We start from the raw sequence: 13,323 nt of genomic DNA on the forward strand, positions 1-13,323 counted from the left end.
TTAGGCGCTATTTGAAATTCATCAAAATTTACCGGGAGCACCAGTAAATGTTTATATTCAATTTTTCTCGAAAGCAGAAGTTTTTTAGGGGCTTAATTTCCCAGTGCTTATAATACATCCACAGGGGCATCCAAATATATCAAAATTGTAAAGAATCACTACCACCCAATTTTCAAAATTTCCCAAAACTTTGTATTACCTTTAAAACATGTAATGAAGGAACCTATACGTTAAGACCAACGGCCTATAAAGGCCACTTTTTTGGCTTTATATCCAGGTTTCACTTTACAGTGTAATTAAAACCTAGTAAGAACAGGTTCAAAAAATAGTATTTACATGCCAGGGCCATCCCCCTCTTACCATTAGATCCTGTTCTTCTTTCTCCAGCCTTGGGCTTGGCTGTTGTGGTCGTTACCATGGTGATAACGGTTCCATCAGGAGCGATGCTCCTTGATGTCTCGACTCTCTTGGTAGGGGAGACGGGTTGTCTTGGTTTGATCTCCGTGTTCTGTTCAGCAGACTCCATGAATAGGAACTGAGGAGAGAACAGTAATATATGTTTACCATGGCGATACTCCTAAATGCCTCGACTCTCTTGGTAGGGGAAACGGGATGTGTTGCGCTTGATCTCCATGTTCCGCTTCAGCAGACTCCATAACAGTAATATCAATGGTTATGACAGAGCTAGTGGGATAGCATGGGTCCAGCTGTTGAGGGGGCCTGGTTTCGTGGGGGGGGGGGGGGCAATCAGTCCCATTTGTTGGATGGAACAAGACCACTGAATGAGTCTTGAATATAGATTTTGTTTCATCAAAACACTTTGTTAATAGCTGTCTAGGGAGGGGAGGTTGTGAAAACAGGTAACATCTATTTGTTTTGCCTTCCTGCTCTGCCTTTTCTTGCTCACAGACAATACACACAACACTAGACGGAGTGTGGTAGTTTGTATGTTTGTTTGTTTGTTTGATTTATTTCGGTATAAAAAGACATCATGCATTCAGTAAAATAATAACAAATAGAATAATGAATTACAAGATAAAATAAACGGCTGGATAGCCCATATTCAGCGGTATCGTTATGATACCGCTGGTCTTCCATGGGGACCAGAGTTAACCCACTTACTTCCCTCCATCCTCTGTATCTCTGCTCAATGGTAAGATGTGCTGAGATATATGCACATTGTTTATCATTCATGTACACAACCATAGACTTGTACTAATCACTAGAAGGGGTCCATATTTGAGTTTATACACTTACCCATTCAATGAGAGACCCTTTGACACTCTCTCCATCCCCTGTAACTCAACTCAGTGGTGATATTTGATGAGAACTACTGGGTATTTTCATGTACATTGTTTTTATCATTCGTGTACAATATCCACAGACTTACACACAACACTTGACATCTTCCCTGTCTGGTAATTCAAGGGTTAACCCACTTACCCATACAGTGAGAGACCCTTTGACACTCTCTCCATCCCCGTAACTCCACTCAGTGGTACGACAACCACAGACTTTCACGCAACAATGGATAGCATCCCTGTCTGGTAATTCAAGAGTTAACCCACTTACCCATACAGTGAGAGAGCCTTTGACACTCTCTCCATCCCCTGTAACTCCATTCAGTGGCAGGATATGTCTGCTGCCTCTCATGTGCTCCAGAGTATCAACCGGCACCTGAGCATCACCAAAGAACAAATCTAACAACAAAAATAATAAGAGAGAGATGGTCAGACGTACGTGTAAAGGCAGAAAATGAAACAGAGAGCCGGAGAATACCGGTAGACAGAGAGGGGTAGAACTAGCCCTTGCCGGTTGTTATGCATACATGTAAAGGCAGAAGAGGAAACAGAGAGCCGGAGAAGAGACAGAAAGGGGAAGGACTAGTCTGCAGGCACAAACCCTTAATATCGGTTGTTGCGCATAATAGTGTCTGCAATGTGAGACTACAGTAGGTTCTGTGCTCAAACTGTTTGATGCAGCCAGAAAGTGGTAGATCTAGGCTCTGCTCAAGGCTTTAGGAATGGTGGTAAAGTGTCAAATTTGAGTATGTGCTTGTAGATGAGGATACAAAAGAGGGTGCAGATACATGTTGGCCAAACAAAACACAGCTTTTCAGACAGATATAGAGAAACCCAGACAAAAAATTGTGCAAATATTCTTAAACTATACACATGTAGAATTGCAGAAAGTATTATAATATGAATACCGCACAAATACACATACATGTACATGTATGCAGGAAATATCAGCATCATTATCATCATCATTTATTAAAATCAACATTTCCCTTTTACCAGGAGTTCCTGACTTTTGTGCCAAGATGATACTCCCTCCCTCCACTTCTTTTAGTCTTGAGCATCCTACATAATTTAGACTATTCAACATTTCCTCGTTTGACATTCAAAGTCATAGTTTTATGTGATTTGGCAGTAGCCTACTGATTCTGAGATAATTATTGGTTCAATAATGAGTCAATTAAAGGAGAATAACATCTCACCGTTACTTCCTTTGTCCCAGACTTCAAAGCGTAGTTCCCTTGAGTTACCATTTAGTTGACTGCAAAATGAAAAAAAATAAGAAGACATTGTAAACTTACTAGAAGCATTGCTATTTCCATTGATAACATAAGTTTTAACACTATCACCAACATTATAATCAGCAACATCATCCTAATCATACTCATTATGATCAATAAACCATCAACAATGGCAAATTGGCCATCACTATTACCACTATCATCATCATCATCAATATTACCACCACCATCATAATCATCAACATCATCATCATCAAAACAATGATAGGTATCAACACCTTACCACTAATACCTTTTCTTTATCATAATCATCATCATCATCACCATAGAAACTAACAACAAGAAGTGTTAGTCCCAGAATGGATTGGTGGTGTTGACGATGGTGCTGGTCTTGGTTCTCTGCAGTGGTTGATCATCATCATCATCATCATCACTGATATTAAACCATCACTACCACCACCACCACCACCACCACCACCATCACCATCACCACCACCACCACCACCACCACCCCCCCCCCCCACCACCACCACCACCACCACCACCACCACCACCATCATCATCATCATCATCATCATCATCATCATCATCATCATCATCATGTTGATAGTAACTTACAACAAGAAGTGTTCATCCCAGAATGGATTGGTGGTGTTGACGATGGTGCTGGTCTTGTATCTCTATGGTGGTTGATCACCATCATCATCATCATCATCATCATCATCATCATCATCATCAGTGATATTAAACCATCACTACCACCACCACCACCTCCACCATCATCATCATCATCACCAACAAATGAATAACAAGCATTAACATCTTACTATCATTATAATCATTGCCGTCATTCCCACAACTGACATCACTGCTATCCCCATCATCATCATCATCACCATAGTAACTTACAACAAGAAGTGTTCATCCCAGAATGGATTGGTGGTATTGATAATGGTGTTGGCCTTGTATCTCTGCGATGGTTGATCATCATCATCACTGATATTAAACCACCACTACCACCACCTCCACCACCATCATCATCATCATCACCATAGTAACTTAAAACAAGAAGTGTTCGTCCCAGAATGGATTGGTGGTGTTGACGATGGTGTTGGTCTTGTATCTCTGAGGAGGGTGATCATCATCACCACCATCATCCCCACTATCATCATCACTGATATTAAACCACTACCACCATCATCATCACCACCAACAAAAGAATGACAAGTACTAACATCCTACTAGCATCATAATCATGGCCATCATCACCACAACTGACATCACCACTATCCCTATTATCATCATCACGTCGATAGTAACTTACAACAAGAAGTGTTCATCCCAGAATGGATTGGTGGTGTTGACGATGGTGTTAGTCTTGTATCTCTGTGGCGGGTGATCAAGCATGGCGATGCAGTATGGGTCGCTGCTGCTTCCTCCGCTCCTAACCAAAAGACCGTTGGCTTTGATCACTAAAAAACAGACAGAAAAATAAAATAGAAAACAGGGAATGATTATAAACAGCGATCCATGTTTATGGTCTGATGTGATCACTGTTCATACAGAATAATATACATCCATATCTTTGGCGTTTCTAATGGTTCTAAAAAATACAGCGGAACCTGTCTATACAGGCCACAAAAGGAAACAGGAATATTGACCACTGTAGACAGGTTCTACAACACATATTTTTCTCTTGAGGAAAGACAATATACATGGCCACTACAGACATGGCGCCACTAAGATAGGTTTAACTGTATGCTTTGGTATGCTACGTCATCAATTTCCAACACAAACTGACTCAACGCTAAATCTTCATTGAATTTGTGAGGTGTAAATCCCCTTTGGCACTTAAAAAGTTTTATCATACATGTACATGAACAGCGCATTAAGAAATTTAATGTAATTTAAAGTCTCTCAATATATTGTTACTACCGGTACTACAAGAATTACAAAATACATGAAATGCGATATATGCAACATTGCACAAAAAGAGGATATCAGCAGAGTAAAAAATTGCAGAATAAGAGCACAGTATCATGAAAGAAGAGCTAGGCTGGCTACGCTGCTAGCTGAATATGGATATGAAAAAGATTCAGCTAGCCTATACTGTACAAAACCACTTCAATACCTGATAAAATCTAAAAGTCATCCTCGCGAGAATACTGGCACTATGGATAGTATTATTCAGTTGACTTTTTGTCACAGAGGCTTACAGATGGCAATATATGCATGTTGTACAATTCCCTCATGGCACAATAAAACCATCTGACGGTGCATAAAATCACTGAGATTGCTTGTGTCTTGCTTGCACCTAAAAGTCATTGTGTTGTTCATTCTACTAAATGTATATAACACATTTTATGCTCTACTCAAGTAATTTATAATGTTGGGCTAAGCTGGTCTGCAAAATAAGTACCTACATGTATAGTTTCACTCATTGCATCCTTCTAGCTTGCGAAGAAATGAATGTGTTGTTTTTCGTGGAAAGGTATAAAACTACAATTTTTGTTTCAATGCAATAAGATCTAAACAGCAAGAGAATTATGATAGTACTACAGAGTAGCGCTACGTGTATAAATGCAGCTCTAGTGATGTGTTCGACAAAATAAGAAGAGAAGAAACACCTTGGGGTGTTTAACAAAGATCCTAAGTCAAACTTAACTCCAATTTGGACTTAAAAATTAAGGAGAGCCATTTGTAGCCTTAAAATAAAATATGTTCAAAAGTGAAAATTCAAGTATTTTAGACTTTTTATAAATTCCACACTAAGAACATAAAATCTCCTTTATAATAGAAAATATGAAAGATTTGAATCAACATTTTATGCCTTTTAAAATAACTTTTACAAAATATTTTCATAGATGCTAACGGCTTTCCATAATTTTTAAGTCCCACTTAGAGATAAGTTCAACTTGGGATCTTTGTGAAACACCCCCCAGAATGTTGGTGGACCTCCTCTTAGCCTCTACTCTCTAACACCTAACATTTACACAACCTAGTGTAAACAGTGTCCATGCAATGTTTGGATTGTGCATTACATGGTATAGTAAGTGGGGTGTTCCTCTAGGTGAATTGTGTACATTAAAGCCCCTCTAAAGTGTTGGGAGCACCAAATATTTGATTGCAACATTTCACTTAAATTGTATCATAATGTGACATGAATTTTTAAACAAATGTGTTTGAAGTCGAATTTTGATGAAAGAATACAAAATGTAGGTTTTCGGCATACAACAGAAACCCCCAAATTATGAATTCTTTCGTCAATATTTGTCTTCGAACACAACTTTTTTTTTTATTGGGGGGGGGGGGTGGAATCTTTGCAGTAGTGTGTCTTAAATTGCATTCCCTTTCACATTATGATACAATTTAATTGAAATTTTGCCATCAATTTTTTTTGGATGAATTTGGGGCTCCCGACACTTTAGAATGGATTTAATGTATACAGCCATTTGACATGTATTTTTGTGATTTTGTAATGAGCCAATCAACAGCCAATCAACAAATGGAACCATTCGGTCCCCATAGGGAATTAATTAAGGGATTGATAGGGTAAAACTACAAAGAACTAAACCTAGCATGGAGCACCTGTTTTATATGCCTGTTGTATACACTGTGGACCAATTACAAATATATTGTTAAGTTTCATTGTTTTACTATGTACAATGCAATCCCATGTACTTTATGTATTTTGTTGGAAATGGAAATAAACAAAATGAAATGAGAATTATCTGTGGTGAAGCTTTCACTTGGTAGTATTGCTTGTCATGAGGGGAAGGGGAGGGGAGGGGAGGGGGAGGAGGAGGGGGAGTAGGAGGGGAGTGAAGGTAAAGGGGGGCATTGGAATTTTAGGTGGAAGGATTTCAAGAGCAATGGTCACAGAGTGAGTAAAGGGATTGGGAGTGAGTCCTATCATCTTCATTTCATATTTTCAAATTTCACTTTCTACTTTCACTTTCTTTTCCCCCTTTTTTAAATCTACTTATGAATTTAGTGAAGGGGGGCATATTTGTAGGGGGGCATCCATACGTCCGCTTTGGTTTATTTTTTTCATATTTTGTGAGGATCATTTTTAACAAGCCACTTTTGCGTTTTCATGATCCTACCACTTCAGATATCCATACCTGCCAACCTGAGACAAGAGAAATTAGGAGTAAATTTTTCTGGATGGACTACGAGGTCGCAAAGCACCAAAGGATTGGGGTAGTAGCCCGTAGATTGGGGGGGGGGGAACTAACGATCACGTTCGAGCTGCGCTGTGTATATCTTCTATGAGCGCGAGCGCGGATGTTGTGTTATGCTTTAGTCTTATACATACATACATACATATTGGTATTTATTGAGCACCTTTACATGAACATGCTCAAGGCGCTTTACATTTCGAAATACAAACATAATAGTTATATACTCTCCAAGTGCATTACACTCTAAAAAAAAATAAAAAAAAAAATAAAAAAAAAAAAAAAAATTAAATTAAAAAAAAAAAATCGGAGTTTTGAGGCATGCATTCGGAATTCGGAGTTGGTATGAAAAATGCGGAGGAACTCCGCCTAAATCGGGGTGGTTGGCAGGTATGGATATCTGATTATATATGCTTGAATAGTGAAGATTATACTTTTTTTTTCTTCATCCCAACATGAAAATAAATGAATATTAATCGGAGTGCTACTCTCAGGTGTTCTGCTACTGCAGGTGAGCATACAAAACTGAGGTGAAGAATACAGAAAGTGAAATAAGAGGGCAGATCAAAGTGACATTGCAAAAAAATTAGAATCATAAGAAAATAAGTAAATATATAAAGAAACAAACAAATATATATATATAAATAAATTAAATTGAATTAGTTAATTAATTAATAAATAAGTAAAAAAAAAAAATAAATAAATAAATTATCAAATGAAATGATTAATTAATCAATAATCAAGTAAACAAAACAAACAAATAAAAAAACTAACAAATAAATTAATAAGTGAATGAATAAATAATAAGAATAATTAATTGATTAATGGACTCACCTTTGACCACAAGGCACATGTTAGAGGGGGCTTTAAGTAACATGAAACAAATTATACAAATTATCTATGATTTATAATTATAATTCAATGTATGTGTCCTATACTGCATTAGTATTAAGTAAGTCCATTAATTTTATCTTTAAAAAATGAAAAATAGCTTGATATGATAATTCAATTACATGTATATTAGTGATACAAGAAATTACTACGGACAAACCAGCCCAAGGGAAACACAAAAAGTGGTCTTTGTAGACAAGCAGGCAGGTCCCTTTAGTACATGTTTCAATGAGAAACCCATTTTCAAAGGAAACCAAAAAGGGTGGTCTTTGTATACAGGTGGTCAAAGCAGGTTCGACTGTATTAGTCAATGCTCATATCAAGAGGTTTGCACTTTTAGTTTCAATAAATGAATAAATGTTGAACCAAATATATTGCATGAAATTGCCTTTAAGAGCATACATACACAAACATGTACATCTTGGATGCTTTGAAAGTTAATAAACGGGACTACACGTGTAGCTTCTAACTGATAAAATACAGGCATACTTGAGAAGAAAACAAATTAATAGTTCCCACAAGTTCACAGCTGAATAACAAGGAATGCATGCTTTTGAAATGCTATTAATTAATTGGCCTTCAATTTTGGACTTCAATGCAAGGGATTGTATCGGGTGTCACTGAAAAGAATAATGATTTGCTTCAATGAGCATTCATCAATGACCGAAATCATAAAGGCACAAGAAGTATCTAATTTTAAAGATAACATACCAGTATAATACATTTGTTCAAAGTCACAGAGTTCATCACTGAAATTCTTGGATGGATTTTGAGCTCATGCACGGTACAGGGAGGGTTAACTTTGAAGGACAATGATATATTTTATTCTCATTAACAGCATGATAATTATTCAAGATGGGTTTCAACAGAAACACACCAAATTTTTGAGTCACTAGTTCTTCTTTTTATATCCAAGGTTTATAATATGTGGCAGGTACATATGGGGTGTTTCACAAAGATCCTAAAGTCGAACTTAACTCTAGGTTAGACTTAAAATTTATGGAGAGCCATTTGTAGCCTTAAAATAAAATATATTCAAAAGTGAGATTCAAGTATTTTAGACTTTTTATAAATTCCACATCAAGAACATGAAATCTCTTTGATAATATAAAATATAACAGATTTGAGTCAACATTTTATTTTCACAGATGCTAACGGCTTTCCATAATTGTTAAGTCCAACTTAGAGATAAGTTCAACTTAGGATCCTTGTGAAACACCCCCATGGTCTCAATCTAAAGCTCACTCTGAAGTCTGGCACAAAAGGAGCCACATTTAAAAACATTTCTCAGATCTCATGAATATGACATCAATGTTACTGCCCATGTCACTGCTGCCAATGACAGCCCCTGTTCCAGTGACATGTTTCTCTGCAACAGCAGCATGAACAAGGTCTAATTTTGACACTATATCGCTGCTATCATAGACAGCCCTGCTTACTTTCATTTAAAGGGATCGTTTAACAATGTTAAATATCAGATACACGGCCCTACTTGTTATCATTGTCTGAGATATGGTGGAATATTGAAGTTCTAAAAAAATGATCAAGAAGTGCCTCAAAAAAGTAAAATTGTTTGAGTGACTGGTTTTACCATACTCGTTTTCCCCAATAGACTGTAGTGTTATGAAAACCGTTTAGCAAACGGTCTTCAAAATTTGTAATTCCAATCATAGATGTCTTGAAAATCAGACAGGCGATCGGCTTGTAAAAGTCATGGGGTTCCTAACTGACCTCAAGGTTTATAATTATCATTGCAGCATGAGACAAAGTTACCGGATCCCTTTAAGAGGAACAATGTGACATGATTGTGTGAACGCAATATACAAGGTAAAGTTTGACAACGCTGCCATAAATAAATTTGAACATGTAACCATTCTACATGTACTTGACTAATGCTTCAGTCACACCTTTGCCTTATTTGGCTTGCGTATTGCTGCGTATTTATGGCAAGCCATTTTAACATTTAATCCTATTTCTTAGTATCAGAAAATGAATTCTTGATATCAAGAAATGATTTTTTTTCTGTTGTAAAGCAATGGTAATTCTTGATATCAAGAATTTTATTTCTTGATATCAAGAATTCTATTGCCATAAATATGCAGCAATACGCAAGCTAAATACGCAAAGGTTTGACTGAAGCATTAGAGGCTCATGGCAGTGTGAATGCAGTGTCTAGTATAAATCTTACAGTATATCACTGCTGCATACTGTAGCAAGGCCCTGTTCACCTTTGAGAAAGTGAATCATAGCTCCAATGTCAGTGTGAATGCGCTTTGGATGTTACCCTATAATGTAATTGTAATAGCGAGCCCTGTTTACCTTTGACTAAGAGGCGCGTTTCTGCCATGGTAGGCGGTTTAGATGACACGTGGTTGGTACTGGAGGGTACGATGGGGGCATGGTGTACATGCTGAGGCATTCGATTGGTGTTGTTACTCTGTGGTAACGAAACAGAAGAAAAATGAAACAGAAGTATTAATAATAAAGAATATTACAGATGATTACTGGTATCACAACTGTCTAGATGTCCTTTTGATTTAAGAAAACAACTGTAAACTGTAATGAATTATAATATTTGCATATCGAAAGGATGACCAGTACTGGATGCTGATCATTTTTTAGAGTGGTGAATTAAAAAACTCAAACCTTATATACATGTAAGTAATCCAATAATGGCACAAGCCTTACATTAAACTTTAGGGAATCTAAGGTCAAGTCACTACAAAACTTTTGCATTTTTTTGTAGGTACTATTCCATTAAAAAGAACAAAATGGGCGGCAAGAAATTAAATACAACAGCAAGAAATCTCACGCCTTATAGGGGGGCCACAAGAATCTTTTGTTGGACCTATTGTACATATTTAAAGATTTCCTAAAAACCAAGGTCAATGAAAAAACAACCAAGAATGGGGGTGAGGGGAGGGGGGGGGACATTGATAAAGCCACAGAATCATTGACACTTCAAAAAATAGATCAAATAGATTCATAGGTCCATGAAAGGATATGTTGGTCTGGCTGTGTTCATATGGATAGGACTGGTAGCAATTATGATCTCTCTAGATAGCACCCTCATGTACAGCAATGAATCTGAGACCTTCATAATCGATATGGGGTGCCACAAGGATGTTTTATTGGACCTGTACTATTTTTTTAAAATCCTTACAACACCATTTTCAAAGGGGTGTAAATAATTGTTTTGTTATAATAATACATAATAATAATAACTAATTAATTAATTAATTAATAATAGAAGAATTAATAAATTAATAATAGAAGAAAAAAAGGGGAAAAATTGACATTTTGGGGTAAAACAGAACTTTGTATACTTAGGAACAAAAGAAAAATTTACTGGTAAAAGAAATGACATTAAGTCCTATAACAAAGAGAAAACCATCATTTCTCTTGTATCAAGCTCATACCATGGAAGGATACGTCGGCTGTCTGGCTGTGTTCGTATGGATGGCATTGGTGGCAGTTATGATCTCTCTGGGGAGGGACCTCATGGGCAGCGACAGGTTAAAGGTGGCAGCCATGATGGCATTGCGGAGAATCTCCTCCACAACGACAAGGTCAACTCCATCATTCTGCTGCATAAGAAGATTATTAAAAAATTGTTAACATTAATAATGATAATAATAATAACCATAATAATTATAATTAAATTCATAACAATAACAAGAACAAATGTAATATGTGTAAAGCGCCAAAGCGTCAGAACCTGACGGGTACCAGCGCTATATAAATGACCATATAATGTTGTTTTTTTTATTTTTTATTAATAGTATAGTATTAATGACTGCTTTGAGAGAAATAGTTGTTTTATTACGCTCAAGGGAAGGTTAGAATTGTGCTATTCCCCGAGGCTTGCCGAGGGGAATAGCCCAATTGTAACCTTCCCGAGAGCGTATGAAAACAACTATTTCTCGAATATTAAAGCAGTCATTAATACTTTTATATGCCGAAAAAAAATAGACTAAAAAATGAAAAATTAAAAATATTTATCAATTTGTCGAAGACGGGATTCGAACCCTTGCGTACAACAAGAGGTGTATCGAAAACCAACGCTTAGACCACGCGGCTATGGCCCGCCGTTAACATGCTTGGTAGTTTTCTCCAATATATACATTAAAATGGATTGAAACCGGCTTCGCGTGTGATGAATGCTTCGCAAAAGCTCCATATACGGACTCTTCTTTTACTTTTGCAATGCATATTGGCACGAACTTAGATCAAGATCTATCGGCAGATGTTGTTTTTTTGTTTTGGAAGTTTATTTTCGTCTTCATGTCAACAATGCAAGATAAAATTGTCGGTAAGATCGATCGAGATTCAATTGTATTGAAATTACCGACCAATCCTTCGCACACATACGGCATCCTCCATCGCTCAAACCTTTTTTGAACATGTAAACCTATGGGGTAACCATGGAGGCTGACCAACTTTTTTTAATAACCATGGTTATTAAAAATATTGAAATGTTTTATGCATGGTTACCGAGAATTTTACAGGAACAGTTGAAGTTTATGAATGCAATTCGACCAATCAGATGGCTGGATTTCTTAAGTGAGGTATATAATAATAAATAGAGATACAATTTTAAGAGTAAATAGACTCAAACTTCAAGTAGAATGTATGACTCCTGCTCTCCTTATTCCCTTTTCTTAAAATCTTTTTTTTGCAAAATGTTGTCAATAAACTGGAGGCTGAAATATAACTCTTCTGAAGGCAATGCAATTTACCTCTTTTTCTGCGTGAAATATTTCTTTGAGATTTCAATGCCTAATCTTCCTTTCTACAGTACAGTACTTTCTTCCTTGCTACAGTACATAATTCTTCATTTCATTGAAATCTTACTAGGCCTGTCTCCATCAGCTCGAGATTGCCAAATATCCTGCTATTTGAACTATCCTAAATGCAAATTATCCAGTTAATTTGCGTCTTCATCAGCACGAAGTTGCAATTAGCGGGATATGTGGTCCTGATAATCATCCCAAGATATATTGGGCTTGTTTGCAAAATATCCCGCTATTTGTCCGGTCCGTCTTCACCAGCCCAAAAAGACTTGCACTATGCACGAGCGCTGAGCAAAATATCTCGAGCTCAAGTTTCAAGTTTTAAGGTCGAATCTCGAGCTGATGAAGACGCGATTTGTAACTTATTTCCCAAATTAGAAATAGCGGGCTATTTAGCAATCTCAAGCTGATAAGGACAGGCCTATTGACATACCCTTGTGTTGGAGTTCTTCTGTGGTTTGATGTTAAGTTGAAGGTCTGGTCTTCTTTCCCAGTTAGCCGCAAGGTGCCATTCTTCTCCCAGTCCTCGCACCTGACAACGAACCTAAAAGGAAAATAAATAAAAAAATCTTGAAGACTTCCTTGTATGACATATTTAACACAGAGTCGCTTTTCATGTAGGTTTATAAATTGAAATTGAAGGTAAAACTCTGGCATCTATAATTTGTTGATGACATTTCAAATGCAAAATTAAATATATGTTACCGGTAAGCAGAGGTTCTGAAAATTCAGTAACCGGTAGCTTTTTAAAGTGACAATGCTTTAAATTCATGAATATGAACTTGAGAGTATTGCCACACTTTATTTTATCTACATGTATTGCAGCACCTTTTTTTTCCATAGCATTTTACCACTTTCACGTCTTTACCTGTTATACATAATGGGCATAAATCAACCGCAAATTAAAGGTTCAGTAGAC

General features: G+C 36.8%; 1 protein-coding gene across 7 annotated transcripts in view; it reads right to left on the reverse strand.

Moving 5' to 3' along the window:
* The window catches only part of LOC755739 (phospholipid transfer protein C2CD2L), an 84,823-nt gene that overhangs the window by 29,710 nt on the left and 41,790 nt on the right, over positions 1–13,323 (reverse strand). For 5 of the 7 annotated variants that reach the window (XM_030977487.1, XM_030977484.1, XM_030977489.1 and 2 more), the window contains exons 4-11: positions 12,838–12,948; positions 11,031–11,198; positions 9,931–10,048; positions 7,555–7,584; positions 3,864–4,011; positions 2,501–2,559; positions 1,573–1,700; positions 361–535 (exon numbers count right to left, since the gene is read on the reverse strand). In XM_030977487.1, coding sequence (XP_030833347.1) covers positions 361–535; positions 1,573–1,700; positions 2,501–2,559; positions 3,864–4,011; positions 7,555–7,584; positions 9,931–10,048; positions 11,031–11,198; positions 12,838–12,948 — 937 coding nt within the window. The remainder of the gene's footprint in view (positions 1–360; positions 536–1,572; positions 1,701–2,500; positions 2,560–3,863; positions 4,012–7,554; positions 7,585–9,930; positions 10,049–11,030; positions 11,199–12,837; positions 12,949–13,323) is intronic. The other 2 variants (XM_030977485.1, XM_030977486.1) reach the window with 2 other exon arrangements.

Source organism: Strongylocentrotus purpuratus, unplaced genomic scaffold (assembly GCF_000002235.5).
Source record: "Strongylocentrotus purpuratus isolate Spur 01 unplaced genomic scaffold, Spur_5.0 spur5_scaffold_1, whole genome shotgun sequence".
Taxonomy (NCBI): Eukaryota; Metazoa; Echinodermata; class Echinoidea; order Camarodonta; family Strongylocentrotidae; genus Strongylocentrotus; species Strongylocentrotus purpuratus.